The sequence below is a fragment of the Labrus bergylta genome, chromosome 22 (assembly GCF_963930695.1).
Source record: "Labrus bergylta chromosome 22, fLabBer1.1, whole genome shotgun sequence".
Classification (NCBI taxonomy): Eukaryota; Metazoa; Chordata; class Actinopteri; order Labriformes; family Labridae; genus Labrus; species Labrus bergylta.
The window spans coordinates 150,782-171,538 of NC_089216.1; the positions used below are offsets into that span (position 1 = coordinate 150,782).

The 20,757-nt window shown below is 41.7% G+C and overlaps 1 protein-coding gene, 1 long non-coding RNA gene and 2 other non-coding genes across 7 annotated transcripts in view; 1 reads left to right on the forward strand and 3 right to left on the reverse strand.

The window, feature by feature from the left end:
- Positions 1 to 77: 77 nt before the first annotated feature.
- LOC109975347 (uncharacterized) lies at positions 78 to 4,424 on the reverse strand. The gene is made up of 6 exons (XR_002277120.3): positions 4,296 to 4,424; positions 3,729 to 3,859; positions 2,014 to 2,071; positions 1,684 to 1,757; positions 839 to 896; positions 78 to 584 (listed from the first exon to the last, which is right to left on the reverse strand). It is a non-coding gene; the product is annotated as an uncharacterized lncRNA (long non-coding RNA).
- LOC114917298 (small nucleolar RNA SNORD14) lies at positions 655 to 748 on the reverse strand. The gene has a single exon (XR_003806569.1). It is a non-coding gene; the product is annotated as a small nucleolar RNA SNORD14 (small nucleolar RNA).
- LOC114917908 (small nucleolar RNA SNORD14) lies at positions 1,830 to 1,923 on the reverse strand. The gene has a single exon (XR_003806568.1). It is a non-coding gene; the product is annotated as a small nucleolar RNA SNORD14 (small nucleolar RNA).
- A 1,120-nt stretch (positions 4,425 to 5,544) lies between the features above and the next one.
- The window catches only part of trim2b (tripartite motif containing 2b), a 16,689-nt gene continuing 1,476 nt past the window's right edge, over positions 5,545 to 20,757 (forward strand). The window contains exons 1-15 of one of the 4 annotated variants that reach the window (XM_065950282.1): positions 5,571 to 5,694; positions 10,053 to 10,099; positions 12,592 to 12,733; positions 13,068 to 13,216; positions 14,545 to 14,725; positions 14,890 to 15,149; positions 15,238 to 15,376; positions 15,456 to 15,641; positions 15,976 to 16,171; positions 16,522 to 16,625; positions 16,732 to 16,899; positions 17,094 to 17,262; positions 18,644 to 18,714; positions 18,822 to 18,962; positions 19,044 to 20,757. The exon at positions 19,044 to 20,757 is cut by the window's right edge and continues 1,476 nt beyond it. In XM_065950282.1, the coding sequence (XP_065806354.1) occupies positions 5,692 to 5,694; positions 10,053 to 10,099; positions 12,592 to 12,733; positions 13,068 to 13,216; positions 14,545 to 14,725; positions 14,890 to 15,149; positions 15,238 to 15,376; positions 15,456 to 15,641; positions 15,976 to 16,171; positions 16,522 to 16,625; positions 16,732 to 16,899; positions 17,094 to 17,262; positions 18,644 to 18,714; positions 18,822 to 18,962; positions 19,044 to 19,196 (2,109 nt within the window). In that variant the 5' untranslated portion in view covers positions 5,571 to 5,691 and the 3' untranslated portion in view covers positions 19,197 to 20,757. Of the gene's footprint in view, positions 5,695 to 10,052; positions 10,100 to 12,000; positions 12,734 to 13,067; positions 13,217 to 14,544; positions 14,726 to 14,889; positions 15,150 to 15,237; positions 15,377 to 15,455; positions 15,642 to 15,975; positions 16,172 to 16,521; positions 16,626 to 16,731; positions 16,900 to 17,093; positions 17,263 to 18,643; positions 18,715 to 18,821; positions 18,963 to 19,043 lie in introns of all 4 variants that reach the window. The other 3 variants (XM_020660804.3, XM_020660806.3, XM_020660807.3) reach the window with 3 other exon arrangements.

Here is a 20,757-nt window from a genome sequence, read left to right on the forward strand (position 1 = left end):
TCTGGTTTAAAGAACACAAAACTACAAAGAGAATCATTTATAAAATAAAAAGCACCTATAGAAATGTCTGAGGCTGGTTTCTAATGTTTCATGTTTTTATTTATTTATACACATCTAAATACAGAATATATATACACATCACTCATCAGTCTGAACTTTTCTTTACTGTGAACTCAAAACATTATGAAATCAAAGTTCACACTTTACATGACCTCACATCTTTTACCATTTAGAAAGAAGCTTTCAGGGGACCCGAGGACGCTTTAGACCGAGGAGAGGTCACACAGTACAGTCCTACAGACGGGTCACGACCCTAAACAGTCCTACAGACGGGTCACGACCCTAAACAGACACCAACAGTCCTACAAAAGTCTGATACACTTTTGAAACATTTTTATTTTGTTCCAAGATCCAAACTGTACAAATGTTCATTAAATATTTAATTCTCACTAGATTTAATTTTCATTGGGGGGGGTCGATCCTGAGGCGAGACACGATGAAATTTGGTGATCCACAGAAAACACGAGCTGAAGAAGACAAAGAAGAGCAGGATCATCTCTAACTTTGAGATGTTCATCGAAGACCTGAGGAACAGAAAACAAACATTAACCGACTGAACTTCAAACTCAAGTAGAAATTATAGTTTAATCAAAGTCGCTCAGACATCCAAGGAAGGTTTGGACCGTCTCTGGTCGTTTAGACCTCTGGTGGAAACTACGAATGGCAGGAAGAAGCTTCATCACAGCGACAGGGCGGACACTTCACACGGTTTGATAAACGTCTTGACCGAGAAGAACTTCTAACCCAAAGTGTCAGAAATCAAATGATCTATACGTACCCCTTCAGCAGGCTTTCACGAGTCCACAGAGTCCACAGAGTCCACAGAGAGGTTCAGCCTGGAACAGAGACGCAGATAAAGTCACTTCTTAAAGCACACATTATTTTACACTTACAGACGGCTTCTCTTTCGCTCAGACATCCAAGGAAGGTTTGGACCGTCTCTGGTCGTTTTGACCTCTGGTGGAAACTACGAATGGCAGGAAGAAGCTTCATCACAGCAAACAGAGGGTGGTTGATCACAACAGCCACATTTTAACTCAGTAGTCAGTGTTTCCCACAGAAGGACGCTGTACCTGGGCGTGGGATTGTTCAGGCGCCAACGTGCAGTTTGCTCTGAAGGGTGAAGCCACTGACAGCCTGGACTGATTTAACCCCTGCTCATAATAATGTCAGAGCCATATTGAGAGCTTTTATTTTGAAGGCATACAGAGGTGGAAGTGCTCTAAATACTGCGGCGCAGCTACCACCAACACCCAGCAGACGACCATTTCTTCACTCTGCGTGACTGTTAGCGCCCCCTGTCTGTGAGTTAGACTCTTTTTAAATGAGGCAGCTTCACAGATGAAGAGACGATTAACCCTTTAATGACTGAATAACATAAATCCAAACAGCAGCGAGTTCGCTCTGCAGCACAGTTAACAGCTGCATGACGTCAGCTGCAGGAAAACATTAAAACAGAAGCTTCTGTTTTCACACGAGATGTTCCACCTCAAACAGGGCATCAATGGGAGGGGGGGGACTCTCTGGAAATATATCCGGGTGGAAGTTAATATATTTTGTGCGGCCCTGTCCAGGTATCGTCTGTGTGTGGGAAACACTGAAGTTAAAAGAAGCATCACTCACCAGGAAACACCAACAGCTGATTTTTTCTTTGACTGGACAGAAGCTAAGAAACATGGCCGACAGGGTCTTCCAAACTGTAGGTGAAATTATGGAAGGTTTTGAACTTCAATACGCCACAACAACGATCAATCTTAACTTCCGTAAAGTCGCTCAGACATCCAAGGAAGGTTTGGACCGTCTCTGGTCGTTTAGACCTCTGGTGGAAACTACGAATGGCAGGAAGAAGCTTCATCACAGCGACAGGGCGGACACTTCACACGGTTTGATAAACGTCTTGACCGAGAAGAACTTCTAACCCAAAGTGTCAGAAATCAAGTGATCTATACGTACCCCTTCAGCAGGCTTTCACGAGTCCACACAGTCCACAGAGTCCACAGAGAGGTTCAGCCTGGAACAGAGACGCAGATAAAGTCACTTCTTAAAGCACACATTATTTTACACTTACAGACGGCTTCTCTTTCGCTCAGACATCCAAGGAAGGTTTGGACCGTCTCTGGTCGTTTTGACCTCTAGTGGAAACTACGAATGGCAGGAAGAAGCTTCATCACAGCAAACAGAGCGCAGGAAAACACTATTTGACTTGATGTGAACAACTCGGCTCAAATTAATTTATGTTTGTTATAAACTTAAAAGATAGAGTCAGTAGCATGTTTCCTTCAAAATAAAATACAGACTTCTCCTTCAAAATAAAACAGTCTTCTCCTAAAGTGAAGCTGCTCCATTGTCCCTTCTGGGCCTCCATACATTATTTAAATAGTGAAATCATTATTTAAATAGTGACATCATTATTTAAATAGTGAAATCATTATTTAAATAGTGAAATCATTATTTAAATAGTGAAATCATTATTTAAATCATTATTTAAATAGTTAAATCATTATTTAAATAGTGAACTCATTATTTAAATCATTATTTAAATAGTGAACTCATTATTTAAATAGTGAACTCATTATTTAAATCATTATTTAAATAGTGAACTCATTATTTAAATAGTTAAATCATTATTTAAATAGTGACATCATTATTTAAATAGTTAAATCATTATTTAAATCATTATTTAAACAGTTAAATCATTATTTAAATCATTATTTAAATCATTATTTAAATAGTTAAATCATTATTTAAATAGTGACATCATTATTTAAATAGTTAAATCATTATTTAAATAGAGGGAGAAAGGTTTTATAATAATGCAGACTTTTGTTATATTTTCTGTTGTTAATTTAAAGTAGTGATTTCAGTCGGGACTTTAACTCTAGATTAAAAATTGATTCTATTAATCCACGCTCGTTTGTTTTGATTTGGAGGCGGATGTGAAGTGACGATTTACGTTTAATTTCACAAAGCATTGTGGGTAAAATACAATTCATGTCCTGAAAGGACGCATCCAATCCATACTGCATGAAACCAGGAAGTTAGTATCCATACTGAAATGTTCAGTATACTGAGGTGGACCCAAACAATGACCACTGAATGACCACGAGGGTTCAGTCTACTGAAACTCTACTGAAAAGTACTGACTACTGAACTGTGGATATTCAGAAAGGGTCACTGTGTCTGCACAGACTCTGTCCTCTCACTGGATTTGACTGTTCTAATTTGTTCTGGTTGACTCGGGACGTTTCTGGGCGGAGCTGGTGTGTTTCCTCCAGCCAATGAGAGCGCAGCAGGTGAGTTTAGGAGTGGATACAATTCAGTGATTGGACGAGATTCAAAGCGGTGAATATGACGGACGTGGACGTAGCAGCAAAGAAGAGAAAACATAATGAGAGTGAGGAGAAACACCAAGTGGATAAAGATCGTTCTGAAACGAGGGTGAACCTTGTGTTGGACGTGGAGTTGATCTACTTCCTGTTGGACAGACACCGGCGGTTAGCTTGTGCTAGCTACAAGCAGTAACCGTACACACTATGTCCTGCAGGGGGCGGGGCTTCTGGGAGCGCTGAGCCCAGGAGGAGGGGCCACGTTCACAAACATTTCTACTGACTCTGTCTTTAAATTTTTAGAATCATCGATGAAATCTGCAGGTGAATGTTAAAACTCACCTGTGTCCAGGTGTACGGACCCCGACGACTTAAAGTCAGACAGAAGAAGAAAGATGACTCTCTCTACGGTGTCCCTGAAGGTCAGCATCGTCACAGGCGGCGTCCTCCACCGATGAATGAACATGTGAGACCTAAAGAAGAAGAAATGTGTTTTTAAATGAAGTGTGTTAGTGAGACGTTAACCATCTGATGCTTCAAACACTTTAAAGGTTTTCTATTTGATTCATCTCATTTTAATCTTTAAACTCCCTCAGGACTGTGTTTTAAATCACATTCAGCTTAATGAAGAAAAGAAATATCACGTGTTCGAGTTCTTCTGCAGGAAATCATTTTCACTAAATCACCACCCTTCACCTTTAAACATTTTAAACACTTTAACCTCTTCAATCTGCTTTTTCAAACAGCCTGTTGCTCTCCACTGTCTCAGCATGTTGGATCAATCTACGACCATCGGCTGAAATAACTCATCATTAACGGTCACATCCGGTCACATCGGACTCTTCATCAAGTCAGTCATCAATAAAGTCTTTCATTTCCAAGATTAAAGTCAACAAATCGTTAAATTACCACAAATTCAGACAAACGGCTCTTTCTCCTCTTCCTGCTGCTCCCGGTACTCTGACTCTCCCGCTTCTTCTCCTCACGCATGCGCATCCTCTTCTTTTTAACACGAGCTGCTACACAGCGCCATACCGCCACCTGCTGGACCGGAAGCTGAACTGTCTACACAGCGCCATACCGCCACCTGCTGGACCGGAAGCTGAACTGTCTACACAGCGCCATACCGCCACCTGCTGGACCGGAAGCTGAACTGTCTACACAGCGCCATACCGTCACCTGCTGGACCGGAAGCTGAACTGTTTGCACACTTAGTACACTAACACTTTCTAATCCTTTTTAATGTTATTAATTCTAAATGTAACTTTATTATAATATAATTATATTTATTCTATTAAGTTAATATTTTTTAATGCAAAGGTTTATTAATGATTTGAAAATAGTTATTTATATTATACTTTATTATTTTAGAGTTAAAGAAAGTAAAGTGATCTAAAACAAATTAAGAAAATTAAAAACAACAAAAACAACAGAATAATAAAAAGTAGTAAATACAAAAATGAACAAACTAATGAACATTTTAATCAGAAATTTAAAATGAAGATAAATCAGTATGAGATTTAATAAAAATAAAAACAATCATAATAATGTGTAAATGACCTCAGTCCTTTTTATGGCTTTTAAATATTTCAATAAATCTGATCAATGAAAAAAACAACTCTTTTTATTTAAGTTAAAATAATCAACAACAATGATGATGTACCATTTTAGTCTGCTGCTTCCTTTTCTCAGAACAAATCACAAAAAGAGCTGAAACTCAACAAGCTTCTCTGATTGGAGGATTTTATGGGACTTGGAGGCGGACACATCTGGCTGCAGATGTTCTTCCTGATGTGTTTGTGGACGATCTAAAGAGACGTTTGATGTTTAAATTTGTTATTTGTGTGTTTGGCTGCTGGTTGTTTGTGTGAAACTGTTTTCTGAAAAAATTGTAAATAAAAATAAATAAAATGTCCTTCTTAGAATAAACATGCAGCGCTGTGTCAGAGAGAGAGAGAGAGAGAGAGAGAGAGAGAGAGAGAGAGAGAATCGTACGCCCTCTATCTTCTAACTGACAGACTGATGAACCAGTCAACTCTCTTATCTCTCCCTCATCTTGCTCCTTATTGGTCGATGCTGCAGCGAGGCTCACCCCCCACTCCCCCTCCCCCCTTCAAGCTGGTGCTGCTGCAAGCTGCTGGTGTTGCCGTGACGATGATATCCTCCCCCTCCCACTCCCACAGACACACAGCAGAGAGGAGAGGAGAGAGAGAGAAGGAGCAAACAAGACACTATCATGACGCCGTGGCTCCAGGCTGGAAAACAGAAACAGTCACACTGACAGGGGGCTGCGTCTGAGGAGGACATGGTGAGTGCTGGATCTGTGTTTTTAGGGGTGGAGGGCTGAGAGAGGACAGATGGGTGGATGGACAGAGGATGGATGGAGGAATGCTGAAGATGACAGCAGCATCTGTAGCATCTGGGAGAGAGAGCGAGAGAGAGGATGGACAGATTGCGGGATGAAGGGTGGAGGATAAATGTCAGAACGCCACCTCAGCTGTAGAGCAAATACAAGTGTGTGTGTGTGTGTGTGTGTGTGTGTGGGTGTGTGTGTCATCAGGCCTGTATGTGCTGAACGTTAGCATCCTGAGTGCTAACAGTAACAGCAGGTACGTCACTTCTGTTCCACTCTGGTCTTCACAGCTCTGATGGATTACATTTGGAGCAGACAGGAGAAGGCTGAGCGACGTATTAACCAGGACGGTTTCATTCATGTATGTTTCAGTTGGAGAGCTGATTTAATGACTTCATGTAGACTCCAAACTACCACAAATATAAACAGAGCGTTAATGAAGTGGCACAGATGGAGGTGCTGGTCAGGCTCGTCATTCAGGTTTCCACTGAGGCCTTCAGCACGTCTTCAGTCTCTCCTCCCTGGATCCTCCAAGATCTCTCTTAACATCTTCTAAAGGCTTTAAAGAATCCTCACCAAAGCAGTGGTACCCTAACAAAAACATAACCACAGTCTTTATCAGTCTGAGTCCTCTTCGTCTTCTGAGTCCAAATGCAGTAAGAGCTCAAGTCCAAGTCCTGTGACGAGTCCTCAAAATCACGGCTCGGGTCTCACTGTAGTCCAAGTCCAGGACTCAAGTCCTACAACACAAAGTAACCAAACCGATGGAAACAATTACATGGACTCTGAAGAAGACCGACTGAGACTCAGACACAACCACAAAGACACACAACCACAAAGACACACAACCACCACTAAGACACACAACCACCACTAAGACACAACCACTAAGACACAACCACTAAGACACACAACCACTAAGACACACAACCACCACTAAGACACACAACCACCACTAAGACACAACCACTAAGACACAACCACTAAGACACAACCACTAAGACACACAACCACTAAGACACACAACCACCACTAAGACACACAACCACCACTAAGACACACAACCACCACTAAGACACAACCACTAAGACACACAACCACTAAGACACACAACCACCACTAAGACACAACCACAAAGACACACAACCACCACTAAGACACAACCACTAAGACACACAACCACTAAGACACACAACCACCACTAAGACACAACCACAAAGACACACAACCACCACTAAGACACAACCACAAAGACACACAACCACCACTAAGACACAACCACTAAGACACAACCACAAAGACACACAACCACCACAAAGACACACAACCACCACTAAGACACACAACCACCACAAAGACACACAACCACCACTAAGACACAACCACAAAGACCCACAACCACCACTAAGACACAACCACAAAGACACAACCACTAAGACACACAACCACAAAGACACACAACCACCACTAAGACACAACCACAAAGACACACAACCACCACTAAGACACAACCACAAAGACACACAACCACCACAAAGACACACAACCACAAAGACACACAACCACCACTAAGACACACAACCACTAAGACACACAACCACCACTAAGACACACAACCACAAAGACACACAACCACCACTAAGACACACAACCACTAAGATACACAACCACCACTAAGACACACAACCACCACTAAGACACACAACCACTAAGATACACAACCACCACAAAGACACACAACCACCACTAAGACACACAACCACCACTAAGACACACAACCACCACAAAGACACACAACCACCACTAAGACACAACCACCACTAAGACACACAACCACTAAGACACACAACCACCACTAAGACACACAACCACCACTAAGACACACAACCACTAAGACACACAACCACCACTAAGACACAACCACCACTAAGACACACAACCACTAAGATACACAACCACCACAAAGACACACAACCACCACTAAGACACACAACCACCACTAAGACACACAACCACTAAGATACACAACCACCACTAAGACACACAACCACCACTAAGACACACAACCACTAAGACACACAACCACTAAGATACACAACCACCACTAAGACACACAACCACCACTAAGACACACAACCACTAAGACACACAACCACCACTAAGACACACAACCACTAAGACACACAACCACTAAGATACACAACCACCACTAAGACACACAACCACCACTAAGACACACAACCACTAAGACACACAACCACCACTAAGACACACAACCACCACTAAGACACACAACCACTAAGACACACAACCACTAAGATACACAACCACCACAAAGACACACAACCACCACTAAGACACACAACCACCACTAAGACACACAACCACCACTAAGACACACAACCACTAAGACACACAACCACCACTAAGACACAACCACCACTAAGACACACAACCACTAAGATACACAACCACCACAAAGACACACAACCACCACTAAGACACACAACCACCACTAAGACACACAACCACTAAGATACACAACCACCACAAAGACACACAACCACCACTAAGATACACAACCACCACTAAGATACACAACCACCACAAAGACACACAACCACCACTAAGACACACAACCACCACTAAGACACACAACCACTAAGACACACAACCACCACTAAGACACACAACCACTAAGACACACAACCACCACTAAGACACAACCACCACTAAGACACACAACCACAAAGACACACAACCACCATTAAGACACACAACCACCACTAAGACACACAACCACAAAGACACACAGCCACTACTAAGACACACAACCACAAAGACACACAACCACAAAGACACAACCACAAAGACACACAGCCACTACTAAGACACACAACCACAAAGACACACAACCACAAAGACACAACCACAAAGACACACAACCACCACTAAGACACACAACCACTAAGACACACAACCACCACTAAGACACACAACCACCACTAAGACACACAACCACTAAGACACACAACCACCACTAAGACACAACCACCACTAAGACACACAACCACAAAGACACACAACCACAAAGACACACAACCACCATTAAGACACACAACCACCACTAAGACACAACCACTAAGACACACAACCACTAAGACACAACCACAAAGACACACAACCACAAAGACACAACCACAAAGACACACAGCCACTACTAAGACACAACCACCAATAAGACACACAACCACCAATAAGACACACAACCACTAAGACACACAACCACCAATAAGACACACAACCACCAATAAGACACACAACCACTAAGACACACAACCACCACTAAGACACACAACCACCAATAAGACACACAACCACTAAGACACACAACCACCAATAAGACACAACCACCAATAAGACACACAACCACTAAGACACACAACCACCACTAAGACACACAACCACAAAGACACACAACCACAAAGACACACAACCACTAAGACACACAACCACCACTAAGACACACAACCACAAAGACACACAACCACAAAGACACACAACCACTAAGACACACAACCACCAATAAGACACACAACCACCAATAAGACACACAACCACAAAGACACACAACCACCACTAAGACACACAACCACCACTAAGATACACAACCACTAAGACACACAACCACCACTAAGACACACAACCACCAATAAGACACACAACCACAAAGACACACAACCACCATTAAGACACACAACCACCACTAAGACACACAACCACTAAGATACACAACCACTAAGACACACAACCACCAATAAGACACACAACCACCACTAAGACACACAACCACTAAGATACACAACCACTAAGACACACAACCACCAATAAGACACACAACCACCAATAAGACACACAACCACTAAGACACAACAATTTCAAAACATCATAGATTATGCTCCCGACCCCCCCTCTCTAGAGTCGATGCTCATGCAGCTTGCCATGTGGTGGACATCTTAACAGTCATTAGTCATCTGTATTCTTGAACGAGAAAGAAAGAAAGAAAGAAAGAAAGGGTTAATTTGTCTCTCCATAAGTGACAGTTACAGAGAGTCACCAGTGTCACAAGGCCCGGAGACACACACACACGCGCGCGCACACACACGCACACACACACATAATCCTCTGCAGCGGTTTCACTGCAGGGATTCCTTGAATGAGGGTGTGGGTGTATCCGTTGTGTCTGCATGGTTTTTGTGTAACATGTCGTTAGCAGTTGATATAAATTAAATTATGTGTTTATTTTTTATTAGAGACAAAAAGCAGAAGATATGAGAGGAACAGGAGACCAGCGATATCTGTGAGTCTAGACGGACATTAAATATGTATTTGTTCGTGTAAGACGACTTTGGTATCAGCAAGGTCGTAGCTGTTAAAATAGGATTATATAGAAGATCACAGGCGGCTCCCTCCCCCTTTATACATTATTCATAAGAAACTCCAGTTTTTATTTTACACACAGACGTGTTGAAAATGTAGTCAGACACATGAAACGTAGACAGACAAGAAAACAACACAAAAGAAAAGAAGTGAGACAGAAAGAAGAACAACGGGAACGAAAATATAAAAGCATCTCATGAGAGGAAGAACACATTTAGTGTAATGTAATCATCATTAGTTTACTCTGTAAAAGGTATTACATTAAAACTAGAGGTGTACGGTTCATTATTCACAGAGCTGAATTGTGATTCCTAAATGGTTCACAAACTAGGGTGGTTAGAGCCGACTGGTTAGAGGGATGTATTGTTTGGTGTCATCTACATAAAAATGGAAATTAATATTGTTTATCCAATAATGTGACCCAAAGGAAACATGCATAAGGAAAATAATAATGTGCCGTGAATTGAACCCTGGGGAACACCGCATGTGAGGGGGGCAGAGGATGAGGAAACTTCTCCCATAGCAACAGAGAAAGATTTGAGAATTATAAAATGTTTTTATTATTTGTATTGATCCTTTATTTTAGCAGGGAGGACCCACTGAGACCGACGCTTGTCTTCTGGATACCCTCTGTGTTTCTTAGTCATATGTGAATGTTTGTCAGCAAACTTTATTTAGAAATTATTCCTTGTGGTTGCTCATTTCTTTCCGTTAGCCTGATTTATTTCTTTTCAAAACTGTGTTGCATATTTAACTAACTTGACCACGGAGCCTTGCATGTTAGAAGGTGACGTTAATGGGGAATCTTTGCATGTCATCATATTTTGAACTTTAGGGCCACAGACTAAGCTGCTGTATTTGGGAGTTGGGAGTAAGAACACGTTTCAATGAGTTGGTGTTGATACTGATTCTGTATCATCACGTCTGTGTCACTCATGAACTGGGACATTTACCATAGTGAATACTGCTGTGATCAATTCTGCTCTTTGAAGCGCACAGATGCTTAAATTTAGGATTTGAGGAAAGAGACCGTGACTGCTTCACTTTTTGTTGTATCTCATCCTCATCCCCTCCCTAGGCAGTCTGGTACCATGGTAACCACTGCCTCACCCCTATCTCTCTCTCTCTCTCTCTCTCTCTCTCTCTCTCTTTCCATGACTTTGAAGACATTCGTGTGACCTACATTACTGCTCCTAGAAGATCTTTATTGCTACCTTCTCCTCTGTTGGTCCTACCTGCTGCACAACCGTCCTTCCCCCAACTCCGGGGGAGTTGGTACTGCTGACATGTTCTTACTACGGACTATACCATCTGGAGTGTTATCAGGGGTTTTCAGTGATCTGATGAACCACCTGGAGGGAACATATGGGCATTCCTATAGTGAGAATAACAGACTGTTTGTGTGTTTGGGTCCAGTGTTGGCTAGAGCTCTCAGGAAGGTCACGGAAAAAACTAAAATCAGTCCAAGATGCACATTTCCTATATAATTATTAAAACAACTGTTCAAATACATTGCTTCTTAATCTATGAATCCTTCACCAATTTACTTGTTGTACTTGAGGGTTACATGTGTGGTTTTGGTCTCGATCACTGAAAACCTTGGTCTGGTCTTGGTTTTGATATACTCCATTCTTGGTCATGACTTGATCTTGCCTATGGTGGTCTTGATTTCATTCCTAACAATCAAAGTTGAAAGGGTACAATCAAGGACAGGAAAGAACTAGAAGACTTCTTACCAACAACCGTCTAATTTTTATCTGTTTTCTAACTCAATCCTCATCATTGTCTTGTCCGCCCCTCCCCCCCCCCCCCCCTCTCCAGGGCACAGGGGATGTAGGCTGCTCTCAGTTTGGATACTCTGAGAATTACATCAACATCAAAGTCCATTGCGTTTCCCTACATCAGACCTGAAGAGGACGGATTTTGTTGTTTTAAGGGACATATGCTGCTCTGGGAATAAGAAACATATCGATGACGAAAGGCATTTTAAATGGGAATATTGGGAGTTCTGGATGTCTTGCCCCTTATTAAATCATTCAGAAGTCAGTAGTGGATTGTACACTAAAATAACAGAAAAACAAATCTAAATCTGATCTTCAGCACTCTTTCCTGGGTGTTGTGTGGAAAAGTCTTGCAGGAAGGGGTTACAACCCTCTAATTGTGATTGCAAGATCCAGAAAAGGGTGTGTCTGAATGTCTTGGCCCTCCGTATGTCTACAGAAATGCATCCAATTTTCACAACAAAAGCCATGCCTTGCCTAAAATCCATCAGTTTCAAATACTCTTAAGAAGTTAATGTGAATGATTTTCACCGTCCTCTCTGATGCATAATGGAATGAATTGTGAGACAAAGAGATAAAAAAAACCTTGTATCTGAACAAGCCCCCTCTCCTGGCTACACTGTGGCATAAGGGGTGTGTTTGGAGGTTCACCCCCAGCTGGCTGGCGCTCGCAGATGGAGGCCCACCAACACTCCCCAGATAGCAGCAGCGAGGAGTGCACCGTCCTGGAGGCTCCACCCGGCAAAAATGCCTGCCCACAACATTCAGGGAAGGTAGGAAAGTGACTTCAAAAGGGCTCACCAATCTGTGTTTCCATTTCCGTCTAATAAATGTGTGGTGATAACATGTGCAATATCTCTATAATGCACACGCCTCACTGTGAAAACACTTCTCAGGGAAGGCTGGATGTTAATGCCTAGGCAAGATAATATCACGCACCTAAACTGTCACCTTCTAGTCCTTTTTATGCAACACAACACACGGAAAATCCTAGAAAACCTCCAGCTAACCCATTTTTCAAAGACCTAGACACTTTTCTATACCTACCTCCCCTGTTTACAAACAGAATTACAAGCTCTGTTACACCTTTCCACTTACCATCCGCAGGTGGCAGACCACTACTGTTCAGCATGCGAGTGTGCGCTGTGTGAGGACTGTGTAGGGGACCATGTAGAGCACCCTAAAGTACCCCTCAGCCAGGCCCTGGAGCAGCACCGGAGCAGCCTGCAGGAGAGCCTGGGGACTATCCAGAGCAGGTAGAAATCTATGTTTTAAATTGTCCTTATTTGGCATTGTACAAAAACTGTTAAGTCAATGTGATGGCTTTTTTGAAGGGTTTCATTGCCACATGACCAATGAACCCTTACCTCCCAAAGTCACAAGGACACAGACTTCTCATTTCAAAGTATTTGTCTTACTTTGTAAAATGATACAGTGTGGTAGGTACCCTGTAGCTGGAAAGGTGAAGTACATGTTTTAGACTAAACATTTCACTTTAACTGTGAAAACAAAGAAGTAGAAAACATCTAAAAAATTGTTGTTAAGTTAATGAATTTAGTAACCATCCACCTGCTCACAGCTGCACAGATATTACAGGACATAGATACCACACGGGAAAACTTTCAAGAAGTGAAAAGGAGATGCTGACATCTGGTGGAAAGGCAGGGAATTACTCAATTGTTAAGCAACATGGAAAAAAAGAGCAGATTGATTTTGATGAGAATAAGATTGCCCCTAGATTGTTATGCAATCCCACATACAGATGCAGACAAATTCACATAAGCCTTGCATTCACAAAATCCATGGGGATGCAAAGCCCAGATGGAAACATTTAAATTCCTAAAAAATAAATTACAATCAAATGTTTCTTAAGCCTCACTGCAAACAGGTTTATTTTATCTGCCCCACAGGACAACATAGTATCCCTGCTGGGACCTTTTTGATGGTGGTGAAGAATTAATAATGCTGACGCTTGTACAAAGGGATGTAACAGGCTCTTTCATTTTTGTAATTTTTGTAATTTATTTCAAGGATAGCCCCTTGAGATGCATCATCTCATTTTCAAGGGGGTCCTTACAAAACATAAATTAATCATCATAATACAAAATCAAAATAAAAGGTAAATCCAAAACATAATACCAAACATTTAAACACAGAGACACCCACACCACAAACACACACACACTCACATTCGCTCACACTTAATGCTCCCCCAAGTCTAGCCACCCACCAACCAGCCAGTGTTACACAATCAGAAAAAATCTGAAGAGAAAAAAATATATATATGTAATAATAAAAAAATAAAAAGAAAGAAAGAAAGGAAAACCTCTGCATATATATATGCATACACACTATACAGTACTTACACACATAGTGTACGCAACATTAAGGCACAAGGTACAGAACAGTACATACATGTAGATATGAGGTACAAGCAGGTCCAGACAAACTAAGTTGAACAGAGAAAGAAAATCAAAAGCAAGAGCAGGATGTTTGACAATGAGTATGTAGAGATGATTTAAAGATATGAAAAGAGCTTTCCTCAGCTGTATTCCAATCTTTTACCTCATATGTGTCTATACAGGCTGCCTCAGATTTCAGACGCCCTCTCCTTCATTAAAGAGATTCTTCAGCAGCTGACAAATCAGAGAGCTTCCATCGAAGAGGACATCCAGTCCAGCTTTGAGGATCTGCACAAGCAGCTGGATGTCCGGAAGAGTGTTTTGCTGATGGAGCTGGAGGTCACATATGGTCTCAAACAGAAGGTACATACATCCTACATATCAGAAAGACTTAGCTGTAATTTATATTGTGGTGCTATTCTGAATTTGTGAGCTGAATAATCTTAGCTGAGCAATTAATTGTGTTTTTCAAAAACTTCTTATTGTTTTTGGGGAAAAGTAAAAGAAAATCTCATATCTGTCTCCAGGTCCTCCAGGCCCAGGTTGATAGCCTTGTCCGGGGGGAAGGTGACATCATGGCCTCTAGTACTCAGACGGAAGAGGCTCTGGCTGGGGAGGCATGTGTGGCAAGCCATCAGGTGGAACGGGAACTGCAAGAGAATCTTCAGGAGCTTGCCGGTCTCGGGCTACCATGTCAGCCAGAGGAGAACGATCAGCTGGATCTGATAATGGAGACTGACGGGTTAAGGAAGTCTATACACAACTTAGGGACCATCGTTACAACCAGGTTGTACAGTTCAAAATAATTAGGCCCCTGCTAAAAATACTTTTGTGTTTACTAACGTTTTAATGACTTGTCATCTGCTCATCATCAGTGCCGTGGCAAGCCAGAGTGAAGCCATGGGTGCAGGCCTGGAGCAGTGCATTGTGGGACATCCTTCCTCTGTTACCATAGTGACAAGAGACAAGTCAGGTGGAGCCTGTAAGAGTGGCAATGCAATCCTGTCAGCGGAGGTTAGCCTTACGCCCACATTCAAGTAAAATGTGGTAAAACACACCAAAATGACATCAAATAATCCTTGTGTTTATCCAGGTGTTCACCCCTGATGGAAGCATAGTGGACGGTGAAATAGTGGACCACAAGAATGGAACCTATGAGTTTGTGTACATAGTACCAAAGGAGGGTAACTTCTCATTGGCTCTTCGTCTGTATGACCAGCACATCAAAGGAAGCCCTTTCAAACTGACAGTCAGTGGCGCATTTGAGGCTGAAGTCGAGGTGAGTGGAGAGTGTGTGGGTTGGTGAAATCAGCTGTATGTCAAATATTTTAAACAAAGGTGAAAACAAAACAACTGTCTTGCACAGCCTCAACTGTCACGGTACACTTTAAACAAACCAGTTCATTATAAGTGTAAATTAAAGATGAGATAACTGAGGAAATATGCTTAGGACAATAAGTGTTAGATATATTGATACCATTGAAGTATTGAAACAAATATGATTGTTCAGAACACCCCTGACCCAAAGTCTGGTCTCGTCATTTTTAGGTCAGAATACACCAACCAGAAATCCTAAATTCATGCTTTAAAGTCATGTATTTTTGTCCCACCAGGTGTCCCCCTCCACCACCACTGCAACAAACTCAGCTGCTTACGCAACCCCATCCACGGGCTCCTCTGAGGGGGCAAAACGACGAGGAAAGTCCCCTGGCCAGAAGAAGAAAGGTTCCAAGAGGGCCAGCAGCGCCCTGGGCACCCCACGACGCAAAACCCAGAACCCCATTGAGGACGACCTGATCTTCAGGATTGGTGAGACATTACTTTGACATTACTGATACTAAAGCTAATGCTAATTCAATTATCAGAGCTAATAAATGTTGTATCCAAGGACAGGTTCAGTCTGGCTGCCCGCAATGCTTCTCTACTCTTAACATTTTGAAAACAGAAAATACTACTTTTTAATGCAGCTATAGGCTTTAATTGTATTTCAAGAACGACAAAAAATGATAAAGACATGGGCCATGATGCAACCAAAAACACTCAATGATTTCCTTCACAACATTTTACTTCCTGTTAATCAAAAGACGCTTTGGGTTAGGGTTAGTGCCAGAACAAAAACAAACAAAAATGATTGAAATACATTTTCTTGTTCTATCCAGGAACAAAGGGGAGGAACAAAGGAGAGTTCACTAATCTTCAAGGAGTGGCTGCCTCTTCCACTGGCAGGATCCTGATTGCTGACAGCAACAATCAGTGTGTTCAGGTATAGCCATTTTTTTACAGAAGTCTGAGAATGGACTTGGAATGTGTTAAAATTGATGGTATGCATTATATACATCAATGTCCTCACAGTTGTCTCTTTGTTTCAGATTTTTGCAAATGAGGGGGAATTCAAGAGCCGTTTTGGGGTGAGGGGACGATCACCGGGGCAACTACAGCGTCCTACAGGGGTAGCTGTGCACCCCAGTGGTGACATCATCATTGCTGACTATGACAACAAATGGGTCAGCATCTTCTCCTGTGAAGGAAAGTTCAAGGTAGTCGTACAGATGTGACATTTAGCTGTCAAAGGATCTAGGGTTACAGTTTTGAATACATTGTGTAAATTGTACTGTACATTTTACAAGGATTTTATTTATTTTATACTTAACTTACCATAACAACAAATATCTAAATGATGTTGTTTTCTGATGTCTAATTCTCCTCATGTGTTGTGTGTGGTTTCTATCAGGCAAAGCTTGGCTCTGGGAGACTCATGGGGCCAAAGGGTGTGACCATAGACCTGAATGGAAATGTGATAGTTGTTGACAACAAGGCATGCACTGTCTTCATCTTCCAGCTGACTGGCAAGCTCATCACCAAGTTTGGAAGTCGAGGCAATGGTGACAAACAATTTGCAGGTAGATAACCTTCAATGAAACAGACTGCCCAGTGAACAACTTAAAAAACATGTAAGAAATAGGTAGGAACATTTCATCCTGAATATTTGATAGACCAAAGCTCAGGTAACATTTTAATAGCAATGAAGATTCATATAAAGAGTCATGTTGGGGTGGGGCTGAAAAGAAAGGTCAATGTTAAAAGGACAGACAGCACAGTTAAAAGATATCCAACAGCCAACAGCATTCCTAACAGTCACAGCACAAAGAAAAAGTTAAAAGGATATATCCAAACATACCAGCCATAAGGAAGGCAAAACTCAGTCATCACATGTATATCCTCCTTACATACACTCACAACAGCAGCACAGCACATAGAACAACCACCCGTGATAGAGTCCTTGAAAGCTGATTTAGGGATAAGAGTGTCCAGTTTGAGAGTTTTTTGTAAGTTGTTCCAGTCAATTGCTGGGTTAGGGTTAGCTAACTACCTTAGCCCTGAAGACCAAGAAGGGTTTTGTTAGAATAAACCAGTGCATTTTACGACGAGTGTGTAAGGATGACCAGTTGACAGAGGAATATAGGGTGCAGTGGTGAGTATTGAAAGAGGCATTGATGACAAACCGGATGGCGGAGTGATAGAGAACGTCAAGTTTATGGAGTGAGGCTTTGCATGCTGATCTATATATTACGTCACCGTAGTCTAACATTGGGAGTATTGTCATTTGGACCAGAGTTAGTTTGGCAGAGGGAATGAGGGTGGGGTGCATTCTGTACAGGAAAACAAGTTTGGTTAAATTTCAACTCCACTGTCCACACAATCAAACCAACAACGAGATTTAAGGGGTGTGTGCTGCACTCTGCCCAAACAAAAGGCGAGATGACAGCTGGATGAATGAGCAAGCTATCTGACAATGTTTCTGACAGGTCCAAACACAACTGCAAATAAAAGCAAAGCTGAACTGAACAATTTCAATTTATAACAATGAGTCACCTGGATGGTATTCATCCATTCAGGGTGGATTGCAATATAGAGCATGGTGGCAAATGATAATGACACCCAGCATACCAGCCCCCAAAGGCACAAGCAGGGTGTCAAGGTACAGGGAGAACACATTGGCACAAGCTCTCCCACCCTTTAACCCTCCTCTATGTTTTAAAACCAAAATGCTGATAAAATCTTATGAATCTTATTCTTACAGTGATTATCCATCATCTCAGAAAGTAGTTAAATGTTTGTTGAAGCCCTTGTTTTGACAGAAGTTAAAAGACCACTTGAAAAGTAAGCACTGAGAGCAGTTGAGGTTTCAGATGGAGGGAACAGTAAGTGTTGAAACCAACAGAACATTTTGCTGAAGTACTGAAAGCCTGTTTTTGTCGATTATGTGTTCTTGTCCTGAAGGTCCACATTTTGCAGCAGTAAACAAGAACAATGAGATCATTGTGACTGACTTCCATAACCACTCTGTCAAGGTAAGGACGTGTTGATTGAATGTTAACTCCCCAATATATTTTTTCTTGGTCAAGGCCTCTTATCAGGACGCTTGAATGTTATGTATTTCTTTTTCTGTCATGGTCAGGTCTTCACCCCAGAGGGAGAACTGGTGTTGAAATTTGGATCTAACGGTGAGGGAAACGGCCAATTCAACGCTCCCACTGGTGTAGCTGTGGACAATAATGGGAACATCATTGTAGCTGACTGGGGCAACAGCAGAATACAGGTATAGCTGTTCTAAGTTGTCCTTACTGTTGTTGGAAGTTTTTAGGTTATATATTGTCTATTTCTTAACAATCCTTTCCAGGTGTTTGATGGCAGTGGCTCCTTTCTGTCCTACATCAACACGTCAGCGGACCCTCTTTATGGACCCCAAGGTCTGGCTCTGACCTCAGATGGACATGTGGTAGTGGCTGACTCTGGTAACCACTGCTTCAAAGTCTACCGCTACCTACAATGATGGAGGCTGGGATGGAGGTGTAAAGCCAATGGAGGAGAGACGGACAGGGGAAGCAGTTGATGGAGTGGAGCGATAAGGTGCATGACGTCCAATTCTAAGAATTGTTGCATGAAACTCTACTGCTGTGTGTAACAATGTAAAGGAGGATCGGGTAGAAAATAAACGATAACAAAGAAGGACCAGTCATAATTACATCACTATACCAAAATGGAGAGAAAAATCAGGTTGACATCATGATGGTTCTGAAACAATCAAACTGGGATACTGGATGATAGAGACTGGGCTCTGAAGCACACTTACCTTAAAATCTGAATGGAGGAGCTGTTCAGGGAAAACTGCAAGTTGATGGTCTATCGTTAGAACGCTTAATGCTGCCCTCATGCAAATTCATCAATTATTACTGAAAAGGATGAAAGGCTGATGCAATGCTGGAGGAAGACCAGATATGCAACAACTGATTGAAGATGTCAATTTCCACAAGTCCCTCTCTCTCCAAGTTTGGCATCGTTAGAGAAATAGAGAACTGGATAAAAATGGCTTTAAAGACAGGATGAACAAAAAAGGTTACAGAAGGGGAGGAGTAAAACATCTTTGGAAACAGCCACGGTCTTAAACCCACAATGAGGTAAATTATGGATAACGGGATTGAGATTGATCAAAGGCATGAATGAATCAGTGTGTATATTTTGGAGAGAATGGATTGGAATTTAAGTTTGCTAATGTTCTGCCTTTTAATATTGTATGTTTAAGACAATATAATGGCAACCGTGCTAAAAGTGGTCTTCTTCATGACATGCTCTGTAACTCCCGATTGTTACCCAAGATTTCCCTTACAGCTTTTGTACCAATGATTACATCTGAACACCACAACTCTAACTTTCGAAAGTTAACAATACTTACCGACCATCATAACTAGTCAAGGGGCCCCTTAAGCAAGGCACTTAACTGCAAATCTTTTCAAGCAAACTATGAAAGGGCCTCCTCTGCATGCCAGATTTCCATTACCTGTATGGTTCAGTATCCCTCAAAAATGGCCTTAAAAACCATTGTCAGACAGATTAGGCCACTTTTAGCCTGTTGTACATTGTTGGATATTAGGACTCTCTGAAAATTGAATGTTTAATTTGTTTCTTTCCATATGCTAGTATTCTTTACAAGTCTTAGGCAAGAGATTCATCATTTAAAAAGACTTCCTGTATGTGATTGTTTGAATGATCCATTGGTCGGTTGACACAGTCGCTTTAATGAGCAGTGTTGTTTACCTGTGCTTGGTTTGAGTGTAACTTTATTTTTTCTGACAAATCTGTGGCAAGTGTATCCTATATTTGCGAGAATATTTTTAATAATATCATGTCAAATGTTCAAATGAATTAATGGAACCAGCAACATTTTACGTTTCATCTCATCATCTTAAAGCAAACGAAGGAAATTCTGTAATGTTTAGAAAAATCCATCATCACCCATGAAATAATAATGCGTCCGCGTTCCGAGAAGCATGCCTCTGTGTTATGTGAATGTGTGACATCAAACATATCTCTATGGACTCCAACAGTTCTTCTGC